Raw genomic sequence first — 25,362 nt, forward strand, 5'->3', positions numbered from 1 at the left:
ATTCTAAGCAGAAGTGAACAACATACAGGATGGAGGGCAAGAGCTTTTGAAATGATGTTGATGGCCACATATATTTGGCCATAGGCTAGTACATATGCCCTCTATCCTGTAGGTTGTTCACCTCTGCTTATAATAAATTGCAAAGAGGATGCAAAGTATATGGTACAAATTTAATGTGAATGTAACTAGATTCTCAGGAAAGCAAGCATATAATATGTAAGACAGCCTTAAATACATGTTTACAAATGTAATAGAGTAAAGAATAGTTATAGGATTTAATGTTCAAGACAAAGCTGGAGCATGGCATGTTTTCCATGGTTTTAGTTTATCTTATTCTTATTTCTCCAAGAAGTCCTTTCATAATTCCATATCAAGCGCATACGAACCATACAGCCAGTGGAGTCCAATTTTCGATCTGCGATGCAGCGGAAATTCTTGCTGCAACCCCCATTATCCTTGGAGCAGTCCCGAACTGGGCCAAAAGAATCCAGGAGAACCTCCAGGTTGTCAAAGGAGGAGGAAGTCATCAGTTCCTCCCTGGGATGTAATGAAACGTATTTGCAATTATAGTAACAATTATATGTTAATAAGACAAAAAACAACAACAACAACAACCAATAATTCAGCACACCAGTGGTTCAAAGATCACTGATAAGTGATATAAACAGAAAAGAGTCTGAGACTAATGAACTGTAATTCTTCCCATCTTTCACCACCTCTCTTGAACAAGTGTGATGGGAGTCAACCCCACAACAGCAGAGGGGCGTACAGTTCTCCATTGTTTGACTGAAAAGCTTGCAATTTAAATTGTTACTGTAAAATAGAATAAGATAAAAGGCACAGAAGAGGCAAAAATAAGTGACCGAGATAACATGAGGTTAACAAGTTATTAATGATCACAGTAATGATTTATACAAAGAAATCTGAATATATACCAGATGACTTACAATACTGGGCTCCAACTTTAAATCTAATTGACTGAGGAATATGCTTCTTCATAGATTTTGCACATTTATTATTAGAAGTACACAGAAAGTGCATTTGCTTCTTTGCTATGCATATTTCTTTGACAGATCACTGATAAAATGGTTCAGAATTTTCCTTAGTAACCATAAACTTGCACTGTTTGAACTAATGATTTCAGAATATAGGTCCTGAGAGTTATGGTAAAATGTGTACTGTGTAAGTTTAGAGTGAAGCTTTATTGTTAAACTTCTATGATTATCACCATACTCTGTCCAAGTACCTTTTTCCCTTTTTCCTTTTAGGCAATCATAAAATATCAGTCAATTCTTTTTGCAACTGATGCATATAGAATCGCAGAAAGTTTTCAGAGCCTGATGTAGTATTTACAGGGCTATCATTGAAATGGGTGAGAAATTTGATTGATTCCCATTTGATACAAGCTTGCCATTTCTGCTATTTCTGAAATAAATAAATACATAGATCAGAAGGGACTCCTGTGGAGAAATGCTTCTTTCTCTGAACTTTGCAAATTTAATATCTTCCCCTCAAAATATAAACACAAAAGGATTGCTTGGGGAATACTTTTTAAAATGCTAGCAAATATTTAAGCAGTGTTAGTTTTAAAATAAAACAATCAAAAGGCAAAAATAAATGGTCAAGATCAACTTAACGATATAAAAATCAACACTAAAGCTGAAGTGAGCTTTATAGATTCATTCATTCCTACCCAGAAGTATATTATAGTATATTATAGAATAGAATAGAATAGAATAGAATAGAATAGAATAGAATAGAATAGAATAGAATAGAATAGAATAGAATAGAATAGAACTTTTATTGGCCAAGTGTGATTGGACACACAAGGAATTTGTCTTGGTGCATATGCTCTCAGTGTACATAAAAGAAAATCACATTATTAATGTGATTGGTTGGAGAGAGTATAAAACTAAGTCATTCTGTATGAATTCTGCCTTGCTTTAGGAAGTGAGGTAGGTAATTATGAGAAAGAGAACTTCTCAAATGCATGGACCTTAAACGCAAGTGTGTTGCAGGCCAGTGTTGCAGATCCATACATTAAGGTGATAAGTCAATAATGTATTTGAATTGATAGTAGCTTCTATTTTAATTGAACTACTTTTCCGGTTTTGCTTTTAGGTTACTCCATCTTTGTCCCATGATGTATGCCACACCACAGTTTTAGGAGGATTTTTCTAAAATGGTAAATTCTCAAATTGTTTCAACAGAAAAGTGGCATTCTATATATAAATTTTGCATAGCTTTCCCAGAGGATATTTCTTATTAGGCAGGTTAAAAAGTTAATACATTTAAAGATATGAAATAAAAGCTTTAAAATAAATCAGTGAATTATTCCCTTTTGCTTATTTCCTAGCAGTGAAACTAACTTGACATAATTCAAAAGTTCCCAAAAAATTTCTCTGCTCCATTATCTCATGTAGAACAAAGGAGGAGCACTGACACTTTCCAGATGTCCCCTCCTGCCTATCACATTTTTCCAAATTCCATACTCCAAATGTAGGCATATGATTATTAGTACAGAAATAAAATAGAGCTGGACCAGCAAAATGACCATCTGTACATAATTTTATATAATTTACAGCATCTGGAACTGCACCATTTCTGATGGGCGATCCTTTAGCGGAGACTCATTACTAATAGGAGTTTCTTTCTCTGCCATGCATAATTTCCAGGCGTTCCAAAGATTCATCTGTGAAAGGAACATACCTGACCTCTACAGCATCTTCCATCACTGTCATATCAGTTTTGCACTTGGCTGATGGATTGATGGCCAATTCAGCAGGTGGGATCACAAAGCTTTTGCTCAGTGGCAGCCACATCCCTTCCCCAAGAGTGTAGGTGAATCTGCATCCATAGGAGACAGTTAATCAGCTAGAAATGTATATGGAAAAACACAAGAAATTAGTATTTTTCTACGGTATTTATTTCTGTGCTTGCAGGGAGAGGTTATTTAAATTATCTTGACCTAGTCTGCAATTCCGTTACTTCTTTCTCTCCAATCTTATTTATATATCCAACTCACATATGGTGACTCCTCCATGATCATAAGGCCCTTTGATTTGCTATTAAACGCAAATTAACATTATCTAGACAATTTTTCCATTCTACCATTTCAAGATAGCAAAAAATGTGCCATTGAGGACCCATGTATCTTATTAAGTGTTATTTCATTTATCTTTTTTTTCCCCAGTAAGGTGAAAATTCTGTCTAGAATAATTTGTAGGAGACATGCATAGGGGAGGAAAGAAGGAATGTAAGTTTTTTCTAAGGAAAGAGCAATGCTTTTTAATAAGCAGGAAATAGCCATTGCCACAGGTAGTGACTGCAGGAAAGGGTTCTTGTTTTCCCTTTTTCTTATGTTTTTGCTCTCTTCCCTACAACCAAAACCTTCTCCCTTATTAACAGGCAACTAGCCACAATTACTTTCCCACAAAACATGTAACACCAGACCAGGGGAGAGAGGCACAAATCATGTCATCAGTCCAGGAGCAATTGTACTAGGACTGGAAGCTAATACGAAGAAAGCTCAAAAACAGAAATTGCTCACCAAAACCATTTTGTTCAGACATTCTTATAAAAAGTTTTTATGACTGTTATTTTACCCCAAACTGTTTTTTTTTAAAAATAAAATTTGAACTGAAAACCCAAAATGCATTCAGTCCTTTAGACAATTACTGACATTTTTATAAGGCAATAGAAAGCTGCATATGGTCATTTAAGAAAATCTAACTTAGAATTCATATTCGTACTGTTTCAAGTTTAATTTAAGCAAAACTATATAAGTTGCTGGGAAACATCTCTAACTGAAATCTTTGGACGTGCTCTTAAATAGCTCTTTCCCCTTACTGATAACACACAACCAAATCTGGTGTTGAATTTTACCTGAATATCTTGTCAGAAGGCTGTTCTCCCAGCACCAAATCAAATCCCCGCTGGAATATGGTATATGGCCATGGCCTGGAGAAAGGCAATAACACAGGAACAATTATAAATGGACCAGATTTTCCCAATTATTTCATGTATGATTATTTGAGAACCTAATAATTGACTCAAACAGTAAACCCAGGTTTACTGGTATAATATAGGTATCTATATCAGAACAGCTAAAAACAAAAATGTAATAGGCAATTATTCCGTATATTACAACTTCACAAATACATATTTGGTCTTATCATTTTACTGTCCCCCACAAAAATATATAGAGCAGAATTATTGTAATTGCCTCGAATTCTGACACTATATAATAGCAGTGACATTTTAGGCAAGGAGTCTCCCCAAAATGGAAAGGGAGGATTTACTGTAGTAGCCAGCACTACAGATATACTTCAACACTCCGCAGGATCAAGACTGAGCATGTTTTAATAAAAATCATCTTACATGCCGAATCCCACAGATGTCAAATGCTAAGCCAATAACTTTTTTATTATTTTTTCATTTATTTGAAGGAGGAGCTCATTTTGGCTCCTTAGATCATCTCTCTGTGATGCTTAGGCCAGCAAATAAACCTTTGTTAATCAGAGAGAGACGAATTAGAAAACAAGTGAGAGTGTGGCCAGCAGGAGCTAGAGAAGCTCTACAAGATTGCTTTGAGTGCACTAATTGGAGCATATTTAAAGAGGCTGCAATGAATGGACAACATACTGATGTGAATGAATATCCTTCTACTGTGTCTGCTATATGCAAAAGTGTATGGAGGATGTCCGTGTTCTTAAGACTTTTGTCATATGAGCAAATGAGAAACTTTGGATGTCACAGGAGGTCCGTGCGATGTTGAAGGTGAGAAACACCACATTCAAATTAGGTGATGTGGCAGCACTTAGAACAGCAAGAGCTGATCTGAGATGTGCTATAAAAACAGAAAAGTGAGGCTATAGTCAGGAAGTACAGAACTTATTTCAGTTCTGTACTTCCTGACTATAGCCTCACTTTTCTGATCGGATCATTACTGACTATAAGACAGCTTCCCTGACATGTAAGGATGACATGGATTCTCTAAACAAGGTAAATGTTTTTTTTGGTCAGTTTGAGGCCACAAACAAATTTCCAGCAAGGTAGGTTGTTCCCCTCCATGATGAACAGGTGCTCAGGTTTGATACAACTGCTGTTCGGAAGGTTATGTAGAAAGTCAATACTCAGAAAGCTGCTGGTCCTGATAATATTCCTGGGTGGGTACTTAAGGAATATGCTGACCAGCTGGCCACTGTTCTCACAGACATTTTCAACCTCTTGTTGCATCAGGCCCTGGGTCCATCATGTTTTAAGAATGCCATCGTTGTACCAGTGCCCAAAAAACCTATCACCACATGCCTTAATGATTACCATCCAGTTGCACTCACTTCCATTATGATGAAGTGTTTTGAGAGATTGATAAATAACTATATGGTTTCATGCCTTCCCCTACATTTCACTCATTACTGTTTGCCTATTGGAAGAACCGTTCTATAGATGATGCACTTTCCTGTGTGCTTCATCTTAGCTTGGCACATCTGGAGGAGAAGAATATGTGCAAATGCTGTTTATTGATTTTAGTTCAGTGTTCAACACAATTATACCTCAGCATTTGGTGAACAAACTGGGCTTATTATGTTTCAATACTCCTTTATGTAATTGGATACTAGATTTCCTTATTGATAGGCTCCAGTTTGTTCGAGTTGGAAGAAAATTCTCCAACTCCATCTCCTTGAGGACAGGTTCCCCATAGGGCTTTGTCTTGAGTCTGCTACTGTTCACCTTGATGACCCATAACTGCTGTGCCAAATCTGCTCCTTGTGAAGTATGCGGATGACACAGCAGTGACAGGTCTTATTTGGGATGACAATGAAGATGCATATAGGGAAGAGGTGAAGGCTCTTGTGGGCTGGTGCAATAAAAGCAACCTGGTTCTAAATGTTAATAAAACAAAGGAGATCATTGTAGAATTTAGAAAGAGAAGGCATGGTCATACTCCATTCAGTATCAAGGATGCAGCTGTAGAGGTGGTCAACAGTATTAAGTACCTGGGGATGCAGATAACTAATAATCTGAACTGGTCTCTCCATACATCATCCTTAGTGAAGTGTGCAAATCAGCACTTGCATTTCCTGTATCGGATGAGGAGAGCACATCTTTCTCCTTCCGTCCTGACCACTTTTTATAGAGGCATGATTGAGAGCGTTTTAACAACCTGCATCACTGTTGGTTTGGTGGCAGCAGCACCTCAGATAGAAAGTCCATTCAGAGAGTGGTAAGGACAGCTGAGAATATTATTGGAAGCTCACTTCCTGTTATTCAGGATACTGCTTATAAGCACTTTGTGCTTAGAGCTCAAAGCATTATTAGAGACCCCACAGACCCACTGCTGTTTCTGTTGCTCTCCTCTGGGAGGATGTTTCAAAGTATTTCTATCTAGCAGGACTACCTGATTCTTTAACATCTTTGCTCTCTATGCCATCCATCTGATAAACTCACAAAATTCATTTCTCTTGCCACGTACATGTATATATCCGAACTAGACTGTGTTTCTCCATGCCATATAATATATGTGGATACAAGTATAATTTTGTATTTATTTATTTATCTTGTCATGTTTATGTTTATATTAGAGGTGGAGACCCTTTGAAAGCTGTATGCAACATAATTTTATTTTAATGTATGCCAATTAGTATACATTCAAAGTGACAATAAAGTTATTCTAAGTTTAAGTCTAAGAGTCAGATGTCCATCAGCATCAAGAAACATGCAACTAGGTTTGCAGAAGATAAAACTGAGTTTGTGTATGTTATATTGTATATATATACGTATACACATATGCACACAAATACATATAAACGTATTTCTATATTTTGAACATATTGTGAAATTCATTTTCATTCATTTATGCAATATCTTTACAATTTGAAATATACACTATAGCACTGCTTATTAAAAAGAAAGCACCCCTATTTTTTCTACACCATTAGCTTACAACTGAATCAAGAACATTCTTTAAAGTCTGTGTTAAACACAAATGTGTTAATATGCAAATTAGTTCCTTTTATTAGAACTGTAATAAAAATGCATCTAATTCTGAAGGTTCAGAGAAATAAATCAGCACTGCATTAAAACATATGTTTTGCCAATTTTTCAACTTTTACTATTTATTTATTAATCAAATTTATTTAACCATCCATCACTGGAGATGATTCTGGTCAATGCCGGTTCTTAAACTATGGTTTTAATAATGAAACTAATCTAATTTACATCAAAACAAAAACTTTAAGGAGAAAAGATTTCAACTCCAAAATAATTGAAAAATATTTAGGCTACAAATCTTAGCTTGGTTTGCTTTGAACAAAAATTATACAATTTATTTTGCAAATAAATGATTATATGTTTATGCTTATAAAGTCTGGCCCAAGTCTGACTCAAATCTGGAGACCACTTACTTATTAGTAGTCTATATAAACAAAGACCTTAGTTAATACATAGAAAACAAACTGGTTGTATTATTGCTAAAAGGAGAAGGAAATTAATTATAATATCAAAGACATGGCCAGGTACTGATCGTGGAATTGTGGTTCAGAATGAACGAACAAATGAATGAACGAATGAATGAATGAACAAATGAATGGATGAAAAATAAATAAATAAATAAAATATGCTTCGAAATTAAGTCTTACTGAACTCACAGCAATGAGCAACCTGACCCCACTCAAATTCAAAATCGGTCAGTGTTAAATCCAGTTGCAAAACCTGTCAAACAGGATATAAGCCAAAGAATCTTGGAGGAAAAACTACCATTACAGATTTTAGTATTTTTGGTAATGACACATGCACTGGATGGAACTCACAGGACAGAACATGGAAGAAGCAAACTACATATTTTTTCTAGAATGACTCTAACACTCTAAAATGTGCCCTGTGCTTAGAAACTCTGTAACTATTATCTGTGCTACCATCCCTCAAAAGAGACATTGGCTTTTCTCCCTGTCCACAATGAAAACTTAGGGACTATTATACTTGCTCTCTTAGAGGACTAATAGAAGGATGATCATTCTTCACTTGTTCCAACTTTTCAGTCAATATCTTTCTGCCACCTGTCGTTTATGCCACGTTGTTTATCTCCTATATTCTTCTCCCTTTAGTACTTCTCTTTTCTTTTCCTTTATGTTCCCCGCAGGTTGCTTGGTAAGATGATTCTCTGCCTCTTGGTGAGTATTTTAGCTGGCTACTCTTTATAGTTCACGGACAAAAGAAAAGCCGATCAAATGCAGTTCAGTGTCTGATGAGGCTGGTTTCAAGCTGTACATTCAATCCATATATAAAATTGGTGACTAATGCGGTCATGCTGAACAAAGGAAACCAGACCAGTTTTTCCATGAGTTACAAAGCAAAATGTGAAACTTGGAATTTTAGCATCTTAACGTTATTTCTATTTAACTGTACATCTTAATAGCTGTATTAAGAAATGGCCTGCAAATGGGTTAAAAAGTATTTTTACGTTGGAAAAAATCCCCATTATACTCCTTCCATGCGCACTTTTTACAGCACGCTATCTCTAGCTTCCATGCCTTTAAGCCTTTCTCTGTTTTCAGTTGATCCTCCTGCATTCCACATTCCAACACTTAGTAAAAATTATTTGACATTTTAAAGAACAATTTAATTTTCAAAGTGAAAGTTATAGCATGGGAGTGTCAAAATGCAGCCCCATGAAATGTCAATGAAATAATCATGATCAAAAGAAAAAGCACACCTCTGTAACAAAAATGTATAGGGGAATGGATCCAATATCTCCTTAATTGGATGACAACAGGTAAAAAACAACAACAACAGTGGAATAAATGGTTTGAAAACATGACTGAGCAGAATTTCACAGAGCAATTCATATGGATGTATTTTAATTCATAGGATTTATTCTAAGTTCAGAACCTGGTTGCCTTGGACAAAGAACATAGGAGATTCTGAATGCAGAACTAGAAGCCTTGGTGCTTATTCATTTATCCATAGCTGCATGGGAAATGTTTTACTACAAGCTGACTTCACAGCCTGTGTATTTGGGTTCCTGTTTGTGGCCTTTGGTGCTATGGTTTGTTGATTTGTTTTTTTTTAAGGCACTGTGCATCATCCAGAATCACTTTTGGGAGATCACTGGCCACATCAATTGTTTAAACAAAAATTAGATAAATATTTAAAATATGCCTATTGTTCCCAAAAGGTTGAGGACTCTATATTAAACTAGGGATGGACAACTCTATGAACAACAACGTAGCTTGGCAAACTTTCTTTTGCAGAGCAGCCTCTCTTCCCTTCACCGTGTAGAAAAGGTTCTGTTGCTTGTATGTACTACTATAGCTCTGGCAGGATAGAACATGAAAGGATGTGTCAATAAGCAGTGCAAACATTTGAAAGGGGTGTAGGCAAATCTTAGCCTATTCTAGTTCTACACAATTCATACCTTAAGGATGCACAATAATTTGAACTGAGCCCAGAAGCAAAATGATAACACGTACACATGCACATATACATGGACATATATACCAGAGGTAGGTTTCAGCAGGTTCTGACCAGTTCTGGAGAACCGGTAGCGGAAATTTTGAGTAGTTTGGAGAAGCGGTAGTAAAAATGCTGACTGGCTCCACCCCCATCTATTCTCTCCCTCCCAAGTCCCAGCTGATCAGGAGGAAATGGGGATTTTGCAGTAACTTTCCCCTGGAGTCTGGAGGGAATGGAGATTTTGCAGTATCCTTCCCCTACCACGCCCACCAAGCCACACCCACAGAACCTGTAGTAAAATTTTTTGAAACCCAACACTGATATATACATATGTGTATATGTGTGTATGTATGTATTAGATTGTATTTATAATACAATCAGTGAGCATTAATCAATATTCTTGGAGCTGCATTAGGAAAGGAAGGTGTATATATATATGTAGGTCTTTGGTTATTCGGGTTTTCTCCCGCGTAAAATTGGAAGTGCCTTGGCGACGTTTCGACGAAGTCTCATTCGTCATCTTCAGGCTTCAGCTTCGTGGTTCTGGGAGCAATGTGTGATCGCAGCTGTTTCTTCCTTTTAACTGCTAGTGGGAGTTTGAACTGATTGGGTGGAAGCTTGGCTGTGCTCTGATTGGATGGGGTTTTTTTGTGCTCTGATTGGCTGGAGGTGTGTCCTGTTTGGGTTGGGGCTTGGTTGTGCTCAGTTTAGTCTGTGTTGCAGGGGGATTTGAGCTGGTGAGCTGCACTGCTATTGTTTGGCTTCGTGGTCGTGCTACATCTTCATAGTGGGTGTCAGTCTGCTGCATGTATGGATTGGAGGGGTTTGAAATGGCTAATGTTGCAGCTGCGGTCTGGCTTCTGGTCCTTGGTCGTGCTTCATGATCAGTGTGGGTTTGGGTCTGCTTTCTGGGTGGATGTGCAGTGGTGACATCCTGTGTGGACCTCGTGAGTGTGGGTCTGGTGTCATTCCTCATGATAGAGACTCGTTTGTCAATAAGGGCGGGTTTCCAAATGGTTGGTAGGCGGGAGGTATCATCTCGTTTGTTCATGCTGTGTGGGCGTTTTTCTATCTCAATGGCTTCTCTGATTATTCTGTTGTTAAAGTGTTCAGTTTTGGCAATAGTTCTGGTCTTTTTAAAGTCAATATCGTGTCCTGTGACTTTAAGGTGTTGGACCAGGGAAGAAGAAGAAGAAGCTCCCACCCAATCAGTTCAAACCCCCACTAGCAGTTAAAAGGAAGAAACAGCTGCGATCACACATTGCTCCCAGAAGCACGAAGCTGAAGCCTGAAGATGACGAATGAGACTTCATCGAAACGTCGCCAAGACACTTCCAATTTTACACGGGAGAAAACCCGAACAACCAAAGACCTATATACAAACACCCGTGAAAACCTCAAAAAACAAATATATATAAATAAATAAATATATATATATATATATATATATATATATATATATATATATATATATATATATATATATATATGTCTTTGGTTGTTCGGGTTTTCTCCCGTGTAAATATATATATGTATATGTATATGTATATGTATATGTATATGTATATGTTGAATGGTTATCAAATGTAGATCTACATAGCATGCATTACAGTAGACTAACTTAAAAATTAATGACCTATTAAATAATAAAGCTTGGGCCAGCATCTTGAAACAACTCAAGACGCTCGCCCATGATTAAAAAAAATACCACTGTTAGCAATATCAGGGAAACAATTAGAAACAGAAAACTGCCTTCAAAATACTGAGGTCTTGCAAAATGAGAATGCAAAATATAGCAAATTGGAAGAGCAAAGACAATAAAAGATGCAAAAATGAGCTAACAAAGGCTTTGAAGAGCAATGTGTAAAGTATAAGACACGCAATAAGCATGTTCTGTTTTCATAGACTGGTGTTCCTAGAAAAAAATAAATTTCAACTATTCTGAGAATACATGCTCCTGGAAGTAATCTTCTGGAAAAGAAAGTGGTTCACTGTTTTGTGGACTAGGTGCAGACTATACTGCTCACACCCCCAGCTTGTTCTTGGACTATAAGGATTCAAAAGATGTGGTGATGTGATGAAGGAATACTCAGTAATTGTAAGGAAACTAGGGCCAGAATTGATTTTTTTTTCCAGGAGAGAGATCCAAAACATTATGCAGCAATAATATAGAAATATACTATATTATTATTTTTATTTGTTTTTAATATGCATTTTATGGATTATGATTCACTATGAGGTCCTTAGACTTGTGACCCATCAAACTATAAATATTTCAATCAATCAGTTAATCAATCAGGCATTCATTCTTGAGGACTTCTGCCAAATGTGAATCCATTTCTTAAAATGTTCTGTTCTCAAGATATTGAGGAAGTTATATTAAACTTCTAGCAGAAGAAATAATGCAGTTTCTGAAAGGACAATGTTTGCCTAGCTTTCTATCTTTTTAAGATGGTGTTAATACGCATATCAATATAGTGATTATATATGGATGGTACTGTTGAGTTTTTCAAAAAGTCTTTGACATTTGCTAGACTAATTCATGAATACAGCTCTCCTGTCTGGAACCCATACCTCATTTCGGACATCAATACAATTGAGCGTGTCCAGAAATATTTTACAAGAAGAGTTCTCCACTCCTTTGATTACAACAAAATACCTTATGCCACCAGACTTGAAATCCTGGATTTAGAAAATTTAGAACTCCGCCGACTTCCGCATGACCTGAGTTTAACTCATAGAATCATCTGTTACAATGTCCTTCCTGTCGAAGACTACTTCAGCTTCAATTGCAACAATACACGAGCATACAATAGTTTTAAGCTTAATGTGAACCGCTCCAATCTTGATTGCAGAAAATATGACTTCAGTAACAGAGTTAATGCCTGGAATGCCCTACCAGACTCTGTGGTCTCTTCCCAAAATCCCCAAAGCTTTAACCAAAAACTATCTACTATTGACTTCACCCCATTCCTAAGAGGTCTGTAAGGGGCATCCATAAGAGCACCAGTGTGCCTATCGTTCCTGTCCTAATGATTTATCCAATTTCGTATAGTTATTACATACTTACGATTATATTTATGCTTATATATCGTATAGTTATTTCATGCTTATGCTTATATATACTGTTGTGACAAATAAATAAAAAATAAAATAAAATAAATAAATAAAAAGTGCTACACCAAACATTTCTAAACAAATTCAGCAGCCAAGTAGTAAGAGGGAAGCTATTTACATAGACTAGTAACTAAATAAATAAATAACAAGAAGCAGAAAGTAGGAGAGTGCAGTTAGAGCAGTGAGCTGGTCACATATATAGAAGAAACCAAGATTGTGCAGGGCTTCAATAGGATCTGTCTGAGCTGAATAAATAGGCTTTCAAATGACAATTGTAATCTGATATGTGCAAATATAAAGGGGAGAGTGAATGATAGCCAATGAAAGAGACAGCGAGGAAGAGAGAAAGAAGGAAGAGAGAAAGAAAAAAAAGTTGAAAACTAATTTGAAAAAATAATAATGCATTTAGATTATTAAAATATTGTTCATTTGTGGTCAGTTTCTTATGTACTATTTCAATCAAAATAATTCGGAGGGAAAGGTGGGTCAAAGTTCATGATGGGCACAAATGTGATTTTCCAGAGAAATCTTTCTTAATCAGATCATTGGCTTTTTTAATCTAATGTTCTGTTTACAATAGTTTAGGAACTGTTTCAAAATGAATGCCATTTCTTGTTTATAAGCAACATCTTGTATTAGTCAAAACATCTTCAGAAACATTCTTATGCCCATGCTAAATTAATATTATTTTAATCCAAATTTCACAAGAGCACTTTTTTTATCAGCTGGGTAGAGTATATACCCATAATTATCCTAGATAGGATAATGATTATTATTATTATTTGAAGAACTCCAGTGTAAGTATCATTTACAAAAAGGGCCAAGAGGCAAAGTTTTAAATGAAAATGTCTTTTGACATCTACATATAACTGACAGCCCTCAAGGGTTTCAAAATGTCTCTGTTAGAAAATAGCTTGATCTTTTCAAAATAATAAGTCTATAATAGCTATTCACAAACAGCCATTGAATTATATGAGATGAAATGTCCAAGTGCAAAAGCAGATATGAAATATGGATATTTTTTTTGAAGAAATTGTTCATTCATATAATTGAGAAGTGATGTTGAACTTTCAAAATTAATTTGTTTGATCTGATAATGAGCCATTTTTTCAAACCTGATTTCATGTAGAATTTAATTCCACAAGTATATTTGTTCATATACTTTTGAATTACAAACTATTTGGAGATGGAAAGGAAGGCAATGGAAATGGAATTCTGTGCTTTAATGGTCATGCTAGAAAGGTGAGAAGATAATATTTGTTCTTTATTATTTATACAATGGTCTGAAAAGATCCTACTTCATTTGAAAAACATTCTGGAGTGGACTACTTAGAAATCTGGACGGCATATACTAGCCTATATGCTTGGTTCTGCCCTCCCTGCCACCAACTTAATCTTTAATAATTTAATTGAATAACATACGAATAAATATGTAAACAAGTTAATTCTTCCTAGTGTTAAGCTCAAATTCTAGTGGCTTATTTTACTTCATGTTGTTTCTTTGGCAAATGGTAGGGAAATGGTTTAGCAGTGCCTTTTCCCAGGACTTTATCTTATTTTTTTAATTTCTTACTATAATCTATAGCAAAGTATATCCTTATAATCCACCCAATTATTAACCAAGCCCAAACTTTCCTAGACTTTTTTGAGATCAACTGTGGCTGACTAGCTGGGTAAAAATATTTTTCTATACATGTGCAACTGGGTTGTTCTTTAGTTCATAAGAGAAATATGTTTCCCTTTCCTCTAATCTAATTAAAAGAAAAATTAAAAATAAAACGTACATGTTCTTATTCAAATTTATGGTGGAACTAGATATGTCCTTGCTTGTTTATTCTATAAGGCCTATGTGTTGGAAACTTGGAAAAAACAATAGAACCTGTCACAAAGTACTTTCAGAAAAAATAGTTATCCGAGTTTAGCTTACCTTCATATTGCTGGAAACAATAAAGTTTATGAAAACTAAATTGTAAATTCATGTTCTGCATTTATTCTACATGTTAAAAGAAACATTTACTTTGCTGTTTCCTTGCTACCTGCAACCTATTAAACTTTGCATATGAAATATCTGCTTTCCAAGATTAGGATTAAGATTCGTTAGCATTGGCTAGAAAACACAAACTGCCTTAGGTATGACCCTATAGTGCAGTTTCTGTCTGAAAGGAATAATTCGATCATGTACTTTATAGAAGCAAATCAAACATTCAGCTTAGATTCTTAGAGAAAATGTAAACCTCTCTGCAAAGCCAATGAGAGAAGCATAAATACTGACAGGGAAGGTCAGAAAAGGCACAGCAAGGGGGAAAAAGAATTTAAAAACAGCAAGCTCTTCTGGAAATAACAGACGCTTTGTAGAATCATGACACTGGAAGGAGAAGTGATTTTGTATCTTAAAAGAGAAGATGATGAGATGAGACAGTTTAAGTGTGACCTTTTGCTGAAAGAAAATAAAACTTTAATCAAAATATAACAGATAAAGCATTTTAGAAGTGTTCCCCAAGTGTCTGAAAACTGAGGTTGTTTTGTTTTGCCTTAAAAAGTGGGACACTTATACCTTGGGCATTTTACTTTTTGAGTATAATTTTACTTTTTGAGTATAATTTTACTTTTTTGAGTATAATAAGACTGGTGTGGCTTGAGGAGCCCTACTATTATATATTCTCTGAAGGTTTCTGCTCTGGAGGATTGGAAAGTAACAGATTGCAAATATGGACATATCTAGTTCCACCATAAGTGTGTAACCTTCCTTGCAAATGGGTAAGTTTTCTGTGACTCTGCATAGACTCACCCAATCACTTCACCGAATGAAAACAGAAGAATTATCCACCTTAATAGAAAAAAGCTCCGGAGGTGAATCAAACATGGTATTTTAATTCTACTTATCTAACTTTCCCTGAGAAGACCCTATATGGAGAAGGACAACCAGTTCATTCATTTTCTCTAACTTGTACTGGATTGTAGGTTTCTATGCGATCACTAATTATATAAACCAGGCAAATCCTCTTTCTCATGCATAGCCACGACATATCCTCTATACCAGGGGTGTCCAAACTTGGTCCCTTTAAGACTTGTGGACTTCAACTCCCAGAGTCCCTCAGCCAGCAAAGCTGGCTGAGGAACTCTGGGAGTTGAAGTCCACAAGTCTTAAAGGGACCAAGTTTGGACACCCCTGCTCTATACTCATTCTCTCTTCAATTATTCCAATTGTTATGGACTTTTGACCTAACACCCCAAGGAGCTAAAAGAGTTCACAACCGCCCGACCCTCTGGTTGGCCAGAAGCAAGGCAGCAACCCACCATTCATGACAGATGTGCCAGCTTTTCCTTTTTGTTTCCAATTAAAGATTTCCTGAAGAATAACACTGCTAATGAGTCAGAAATGTACCACTCTACTCCTCGGGGATGGTTATAACAGAAGGAAAGCATAAGAAGGAAAAATGTTGAACTATTTTAGCAATCTTTTACTGTACTATCTTCTCTTTTGCTGCACAGATTTAAAAAAAAAAGCGAAGAAACATGACATAGAGAGCCAATCTTTTGATGGAGGAACTTTTGGAAGTAAAGGCTAAGCAGCGTGGCTACAGAGGTGACCAAAATAACATAATAACAGTGTTGGAAGGGACCTTATAGGTACTCTAATCCAACTCCCCTGCTCAAGCAAGAGACTATACCATTTCAGACAAATGGCTACCCAGTCTCTTCTTGAAGTCCTTGAGTGATAAGGCACCCACAACTTCTGAAGACAAGCTTCCGCTGGTTAATTGCTCTCACTGTTAGCAAATTTCTCCTTAGTTCTAGGTTGCTTCTGTCCTTGATTAGTTTCCATCATTTCTTGTCTTGCCTTTTGGTGCTTTGGAAGGTACATACAAAAGTAAATAGGAGAGGGTTTTTTTTTGAGTGGTGGGGGGGAGAGAGACATAGGCCAAGTTCCACTGAGGTGAAAAACCTGTTCAGACTTCAATTCACCAAAGCTCTGGCTCATGTACTCTTCAAGGTCTTAAACTATGAGTTCTCTCTTTTTTTCCTAGGTAGCAGGAACACTTCAAAGCAAAATATTGGCTTCCAGCTGCTGCCATCTCTATCTTCAGAATGCTTCCGGGCCCTACATAGATTCAGAGATAGGGAATAAAGATGATGTGGTGATCAGAGATCTGTCTTTGCTATGAAATGGTTTCCACTTCCCAAGAAACAAGATGTATTACAAAAAGTAAGTCCTTATGATGATCTGTTCTTATTTTACACCAAAACAGTAACTAAGAGAACATATAGATAACGAACTTCACTCGTTGAAAACCAACGTTCTTTCAGATTTATTTCCCCCAGTGAGAGGTTTCTAATCTAGGAGCAGAAGGAAATGAGCTGAAACAGAAGCTGAAACGCCGAAAGATCCTTCCTATGGAAACCGCTGTGCAAAGTGGAAACTAGATTCCAGAAACCAATAGTGGAACTGAGTGGCTCTCATAAAATGTGAAATATGGGGTCAGTAATGAGGTACTTCTCTTGCTGTCTTGCTTTCAAGTACCCCTATAAATAGTGAAAGCTTCAGGAAAAAAAGAGAGGTATCTAAATTAAATATCACTGTGCTCCTGCCTCTTTCTGAAATGAAATCTGAGCACTTCAAAGGGGGAATGCAAAATGACATTCTCCCACCACCCTCTTTAACTTTCAACAGCCATGCCAACTCATCCAGGAAGGAGGTTTGAGAGACTGGGGAAGGGGCACACCTATTAGATGTCCTACTGCTACTTCAGTCATGGAACTGATACATTTCTTCCATAAGAAACTGCTTACATTTACCCCACAGGAAAAGAAAAGGTTAAAGTGAAGCAGGCATGTACTAAAATATTTATAACATTTTAAAAAGGCTGCCCCGAAAGTTAGAGAGCGAGTCTTCACTGCTGCTAAGAAAAATACATAGTGGAGTTAATGAGTTAAAGATCAAGAAAGACATAAATAAGTCAAATTTTAACCTGGAGAGAAATCATAATTCTTGCAGGATGTTTCAAGAAATTTGAAAGAGACACTGCAGCACAGATTCACATAGATTTTGTGTGCTTCATAGTGTATATTAACAGAAGCAGAGTCAGACACCTGGTGTTCTTGACAGCCACATACAACCTCAGATGGCAAATTTGGCATTACACTGGTAGCAGGCACAGAGACAGGCCCACACCAGCAGAAATTCAACTTTTTCTTTGTCTCCTAATTCAGCCTTTCCCCCAATGGTGTTAAATTTTTGAGATGGGATAAATGTCTAGGATTGAAAGGTCATAACTTCAGGACCAGTTCATGTTTTATAAAAATAAGATAAATGCACCCAAATGTGATAAACAATGATGTGTCATAAATTGTGAAGGAAGATCTAATTATGGAAATACATGGGAATTCTTGTCATTCATCTTCCAAATTTCATGATACGTCAACATAGGTCTTTCCCCATTGCTTACATTCTACTATTTATCTCCAAGCAATAATGTATATACATCTATTGAACTAGATGCTAAATACTTGCAGATTCAGGTAAACATTTTCATTTTGCATACATGCATGTAGATATCAGTTTAGCAATATGTTTTAAGCATGCAGCCTTTTTTGGAAAATGTGTGACTTCTAATCAAAAAGCCATTTGTGGAAAGTGTCCAAATATCTAATGGTCCCTGAATTATTCTACAGAGCAGCAACAACAAAATTTCTGGCAAACCAATATTTTTCCTTCTCTTTCCCAGAAGCCAAACCTAAGACTTAATACACACAAAGCAGATGCTCTACTACTGAGTTATATTCACTCACTTGAGAATACACAAGCTGTTTTAACTCATAAACATTAATATGTATATTTCAATCAAAACTTTGTGTTAAAAGATTTTTAAATGTTCGTTCCATTATTAACATCTAATAGCTGTGTTGTCTCTTTACAAATACACTAAGTTGATATCAGAAACTTACACAACTGAAGGAAAAAACAATAATCCACAAAACATCACAATATATTAAATTGGTCCATTAATTCATTTTAAATGGTTAAATATATATTTATATTTCTTATGTATGCATGAAATAAAAATTTATCATTAAAATGTTGGTGGCAATTTGCAAAAAGCACTTGGTGTGTGAGCATGTGCTAGAAAACAGTTTTCAGTTCAACACAATTCATATGAATCCTACCTGCACCATCCAATTATTATCAAAGGGACGTCAACTATGATAGCAAAGAGTAAGCTTTTCCATATTTAAAAGCTCTTACTGAAAACATGTTACACTAATCAGTTCTATCTGCATTCTTACTTATCAACAACCTCCTCTAGTTTTTTTTAGACCTTGTATTGCTCTGAATTACTTTTAAAATGAAAGAGTCTGGAAATAGTACATAGCCCTCTCCCCAGACCTCATTTCAAAGGCATGTCTGCTTAGGGTCTAAGAAAGTGAATGGCAGATTTAAGGCAGCAGATGTAACACTTTTGCTCAGGAATCGTCTGGTGCATAATGGCACAGCAGGGGTTACTGGGATGCAGAGTCTTTGATGAACTTTTCCTCCTACTGTGAAGACTAATGACTTCAAAAAAGGGCATCCAGCCAATGATAGGGGGGCATTGAAAGTATAATTAGACAAGAAAAGTTTTTGCTCACCGCTGCAAAAAATATATTATTCTTTCCCCAGGAAAATGCTAAGCGGAGTGGTTAAGGGTGGCAATCAGGAGAAGGGGACAAGACTCAGTAGGAGAACAAGTTCCCTCACCTCAGGCACTTACTAAGTTCTTAGAGAGAAGAAAGAGGATTATATGTTATCTGGCTAACAGCAGCCTCTTTTTGTCCCTCTTCCCCCTCCCCTTTAATCTAGTTTCAGACATTGGGTGCTCCAAGAAAATCTCCTTGGCCTGACTGCTACTTATCAATACTGCACTCCTTTTTATTTTCTCCTTTTGGCTGCTATCTCCTTTAAGACCAAAAACTGCAAGAAAGTAGGCTGGCATTCTTTCTCAAGCTTAGTTCCAGGGCTATCCCAGCACAAGCTACAATACCCAGCTCCAATAATTATGACAGCCTATCTTATCATAACAAGCTATAGTATTTATTGGATCCCATCTGGACTTTGCTTCCTCAACCTCAGATATTCATATATAGCATGCAGAAATACTGTTTCATGTAGAAAGATGGACAAAAGAACAGATCATTTGGATTTTACTGAACTTGGGGTTCCCCCCCGGGGGGGTTGGTTTAAAGATGATGTCAAGGAAGGTACCCCGTGAACTTGAAAGTTAAAAAATAATGTGTATTAGAGGAAGGGATATTTCTGAGGTTTGGAGTGAACTTGGGTGTGTATAAGACAAAGGATTCAAGAAACCATTGATCTCAATGGTTTAGATGTGCTGGATCACCACTTGTATGGAGAAACTTATCAGCAGTGTCCTGGCAGAGGAAGATTCCTTAGGTCATTTGAAGAAATTGCTTAACCTATGGGTATTGTGGGATCTGACAGATGGTGGGAGAGATCAGTTGGGCTAACAGCTGAGTGACAGCACTGATGATGACAATGACTACTTCTGTTGCTGGTTGATATTGAAGCAGTAGCAATGAAAGTGAAAGCAGATGAATTATACACTGAGCTATTTACCATTGCTGGAGGTATCTCAACAATGGTGGGACCTGGTGCACTGTTGGAGTAACTAATGATTGGACCTCTCTCTGCATGGCAGCAGAGAGAGGCATCACTGCATCAAATGATCACTGGATGAATTGAAGTGGCAATGGCATCTGGGGCAGGGACAGGATAGGAAAGTTTTCTATTTCTATTTTCAATTATGTAGGCCTGTGACAACAACTATAAAGGGAAGTGCTGGTGCCAGACTCAAGCTAATAAGAGTGTTTTTGAGAGATTAAAGATGGGACTTGAGATCTTTCAAGGAGACCCTGGGTGAAGATAACCACAGTGATTGAGTTTGTAGGCTAAGTAGTGACTGATAGGTGGGAGGTTAGGAATGTAGTAACTATTTGTCCAGCCCAGTGATGGAGAAACCTGATAGGTGGCCTGTTGACAGTAAGCAGAATGTGGGGCATTCAGGCATCTGGGAATCAGGAGCCGTGGCCACTGGAAACCTGCCTGGTTTTGCAAGGTCTCAAGTGTGAATCTAAAGGGAATTCCTAGGATGCCATTGTCCTACAAGCATTTGCTGTTGATATCCAGTCATCTATTCAGCCAAATTAAAACAACTGAAATGTACTACAAGAGATGTAAATTAGCATATGTTGAGTCGGGTGGAGGTGGGGATGGATAATATTGGGGGAGGGTTTGGCATAAGTAGTTCATGAGATAGTTGACCCCACTTAGTGACAAGCTACTTTGGCCATCACATGTAGTAAGTTAGAATAAGACAGAGGTTCTTGGAGCAAGCTGTAGACCTAAGGAGCAGAAAGGAGAATGGATGAAAGCCAAAGAAAAAGTAAATGACAGCTAGATAGAAGAGTCTACTGAAGACAAGAATTTTAGATAATACAGGGACAGAGATAAATCTAAAATTATTGGGATTATAGGAGTTAAATTCAACCCATTTAGAAAGCAGTAAATTGAGAAAGGCTGCCCATTTTATTTTTATTGAAAATCTTTGATACAGCTACTTGGAATTCTCAAGTGTCATTTTTTTTTAAAGTGTCAACTTTTTGAGGTAAAAGAGAAATATTTAAGAGATGCAATCCCTCAGGGGGTGAAACACTGTCTTTTCTATCAGTAGTGCTTAAATATTTGTGTTTCTTCCTTTCATTCAGCTGATTCTTTAATGCCACTGGACAGGGGATGCTATTCACAAGTAAATAGGGATCAGACAGGAATTCAGTTATGCCCAACTAATATGCCATCTGATGTGCTCTGGTGACAATCTCAGGAGAGGAAGGAAGGAATTGGGACAGCTGAACCATATTAGCCACATTTCTCTCACAAAGAGAATATGCTCCCTGTTTTCACAAACTTGGCTATAGTTTCTTGAGGCACAGAGAAATGGAATCTGTTATGAATTCTTGGGATTGATCAGACCAAGAACAATATGCAAGACTTTTCTTGTGAATTATTCTGATCTTCACATTAGTCTTAATTAGCATAATAAGGATAAAAAGACAACAATTTCTTTGAAAGGTTGACTTTTCTAATAAGAAACAAAGCCAAGTGAAATTCGGTTAATGCACATATAGAGTTCATCTCTCCCTTCCCTTGTTTGCTTTCAAATAAGAGTGGACTATTGGAAATTACTCTATGACATAACTGCTGTACTGTTTGGTTCATTAATTATCTTTCTGCTGCCAACAGTTATCTCTGTGAAAATGACAGGATGCCTATCTTAAAATGTGGTTGCTTCTTTACAAGGCCCCAGTTAAAACTTAGCTGGCAACCTGTCATGGCCAGCAAAATGTCAGTCTTCCTTCTTACTTTCCCTCTAGATAGCTGCATAGGGCAGATAGCTTCTCTTTTCCCTCTGCATATCTGCACAAAGTAAACAAAACAGACACTCTGTCTACTGAAAGTAAATTAATCCTACATTCTACTGTCCTCACCACATATCATAGCAACGCTTTTGCTGATTGCTCTTTGGAAATTTTGGATCACTTTTGAAACGGCTTCTTTTTCAGCAGCCCATGACTACCAAGACTCCCACTTTGCTCACTAGCCCCATCGTTTTTTCCCTACTTCTTTCTAATTTCTCCACAGCCGTTCTCCTACCAAACTCTTAGCCCATTTCAGCTTTCTTTTCCCTTCATAAGGCGCTCTCTCTCTCTCGTTTTAATTTAATTTTGTCATAACAGTATACATAAACATTGTCATAAGTAAAAAAAAATATCATGAAGAAAATATATATATAAAGGGAACAATAGGACAGGAACGGTAGGCACTTTTGTGCTCTTATGCACGCCCCTTATAGTCCTCTTAAGAATGGGGAGAGGTCAATAGTAGACAGTTTTTGGTTGAAGATTTTGGGATTTTGAGTAGAGACTATGGAGTCAGGTAATGAGTTCCAAGCATTAACAACTCCGTTGCAGAAGTCATATTTTCTGCAATCAAGTTTGAAGCGGTTGACATTAAGCTTGAATCTATTTTTTGCTCTTGTAATATTGCGATTGAAGCTGAAGTAGTCTGTGTGTGTGTGTGTGTGTGTGTGTGTGTGTGTGTGTGTGTGTGTGTGTGTGTGTGAAAAACTCATGTTTGGTCCTTCAACACCCCCCCCCCCGCTTTCTAGTTATAATTAGCATAAGTACTGTTTGTATGTCTGAGCAATTACAGCATGTGACAAGATCCATTCTGTCACAGGATCATATTTTCATGAGAAGAGCCTTACATCAAGTTAAACTTCATGAACATTAGTCTTGACAGCTGCATTTCTTCTATTCTGAATATAATTGTTGAAACTTTAAGTTACTAAAACTTAAATATTTTACTAAAATATTAATGCAGTTACTCCTCTAGAGTCTTTTCTTCAGTACCAGCAATGTGCCAGGAGACAATAGGCTCCAATTTGTAAAGGAAGACTCACAAATGGTCTGTAATCCAAGAGCTGCTGCAGTTAAAAGCCCAGTTAAATCCCAAACTTTTTAATATTCTTTACAGTGCTTAAATTTCAAACTTTTTAATATTCTTTACGGTGTTTAAATTCCAAACTTTTAAATATTCTTTATGGTCTCTGGAGTTTGTGGCAAGAGACATTTACTAGTGGGAAATTAAAAGACTATAACCCACCAGTAGCTTAATAAAACTCATGAATAATATCCCTCAGAGGAAAAAGGAAATAGACCTGTGGTTTCCCATTTCTATTCTTTCCTTCCCCAATCTGAAGTCAGCATATGATGACCACTACCTCAGATTTTGAATGCCGTTAAAGATAATGTGAAAACACTGATTTGGTTGAATAACTGTCCCTATCGCTGTACTTGGTGGAACACTAGAATAGGCCATGGAGTAAAGAAGGGAAGTTGCTGTAGTCTATAGGAATCCTTTCTCTTTGTCCAGATAAGTCAGTTCAGAGTGTCGGTATCTTGCATTGGACACTCAGGACAGACTAGGGATTTTTCTAGTGTAATATGTATCAGCCTCCTTACCTGAACTGGTGAAAATGGTCTTGAACTTATTATCAAGGACTTCTAGAAGGTTCAACCTTGGTTGAAGTGGTTTTTTAATCATGAGGAGAAATGGGACAGCTTGAAATTGGGAAATTATACAGTACATTTGTACTGTGCTCAGACAACTTCATGGTGAGATTTGAATTTTCGAGTGGCTTTCCCTCTTTGTAGGTGCACTGGAGATTTAGAATGCTCTACTTTAGAGCTAATATTTTTTTCTAACTAACCAGAGGGATATTTCAAGGGAGAGGAGAAGAAAGGTGGTTGTGCAAATGCAGGTTATATGTAAAATATACTACAAGCATCTCAAAAATTTAGCAATTGCAATGTGTTAAAAACCCATTGTGTTTGTGACATTCTGATATATCCTGAAATCTTTTGATATATGGTAAGTAAGTTTAGTAGTCTGTTGCTCTATGACTTTAGGGGAAGAATGGTGGAACTTGGGGGCAGAGTTAAAACAGGGATCAGTCTAGAATCTCTATATAGCCATAAGTGAACTAAATCCCCCCTTGAATTCCATTTACCCTTATTTTAACAAGTATTAACCATTAGTTGAGAATATTCCTGTGCATATAGGCTTGAATAATAATAAATCAATTTAATTGGACCTTTACCTATAGGCCTGATATTAATGCTAGTGCAGTTTCTTTTTCTAAGATGGCACCTTTGGAATCTGTAATCAAGTCTTGGAAGATTAAGATGCTCTGATAGTTTGTCCTTGTTTTAACCCTGATATTAAACTTGTGTGCACTAATAATAAAATTACTGTTTAATAATTGAAATAAAAATCAGAGCCAACCTCCTTCTCCAGAACTGAGTTGATACCTCCGTTAAGAGAAAATGGTCATCTTGAATTAGAGTAAAAGTCACAAAAATTCAGGTGGGACATAGAATCAAGAGAAGCACCCAAATTTGATTTAATATACTCTCTATATAACAGTCAATGTCATAACATCTATTATGGTTGAACATTTCCCAAAGCAGGTTAGCTGGTCCCAAATCCAGAAGCTGCAGTTAATCGGACATCATAGCACTTTCTGGGCTAAAAATAGAGCATACATGACAGATCATTCAATCTCAATACTGGAAGGAATGATTTTTTGAGTTTCTAGCAGAAGGGTTGAGAGTAAAATGCCCTTGAGGGAAACAGTTTGCAGTTCCAATCTCTGTACTAGTTAAGGAGGCTGGTCAGAGGAGTGAAGCTTCAGCTTCTTAACAGTCTTGGGTTAGATCACTATATCCAGCCTTCATCATGTCTCTTCATTGAAAAGTCCCTTTTAGGGTTGTCTGTGTAATGGGAAGATAGCAATTAATCCCTGTCTGTTTCTCTGCTTTGTTAGGTTTATGGGCTCTTATATCAGTACTGGATATAATCTGGAATATTTTCTTACCTCTAAATGGCATGGAGTAGCCATAGGGCTACTCCAGGGGTGAAATCTAAAAATTTCCCCTACCAGTTCGGTGGGTGTGGCTTAATTGGTGGGCATGGCTTGATGGTCAGGTGAGCGGGTGGGTGTGGCTAATAACAACAAATAATAAAAATAATAAACAAAGTACACAAAACAATGAGGTACCAAAAACCAACTTTCACACTTTACACAGACACACCACAACACAACTGACTCACAAACAATGTAAAAGCAGCTGCACTTTACCCAAAATGGCCCTTGCAACAAGCAGGAACTCCACACA

The 25,362-nt window shown here is 36.8% G+C and overlaps 1 protein-coding gene across 1 annotated transcript in view; it reads right to left on the minus strand.

Moving 5' to 3' along the window:
* ASTN1 (astrotactin 1) overlaps positions 1 to 25,362 on the minus strand; it is a 251,664-nt gene that overhangs the window by 71,778 nt on the left and 154,524 nt on the right. The window contains exons 9-11 of the mRNA XM_058177507.1: positions 3,886 to 3,960; positions 2,710 to 2,847; positions 387 to 537 (exon numbers count right to left, since the gene is read on the minus strand). Coding sequence (XP_058033490.1) covers positions 387 to 537; positions 2,710 to 2,847; positions 3,886 to 3,960 — 364 coding nt within the window. The remainder of the gene's footprint in view (positions 1 to 386; positions 538 to 2,709; positions 2,848 to 3,885; positions 3,961 to 25,362) is intronic.

Source organism: Ahaetulla prasina, chromosome 3, assembly GCF_028640845.1.
Source record: "Ahaetulla prasina isolate Xishuangbanna chromosome 3, ASM2864084v1, whole genome shotgun sequence".
NCBI lineage: Eukaryota > Metazoa > Chordata > Lepidosauria > Squamata > Colubridae > Ahaetulla > Ahaetulla prasina.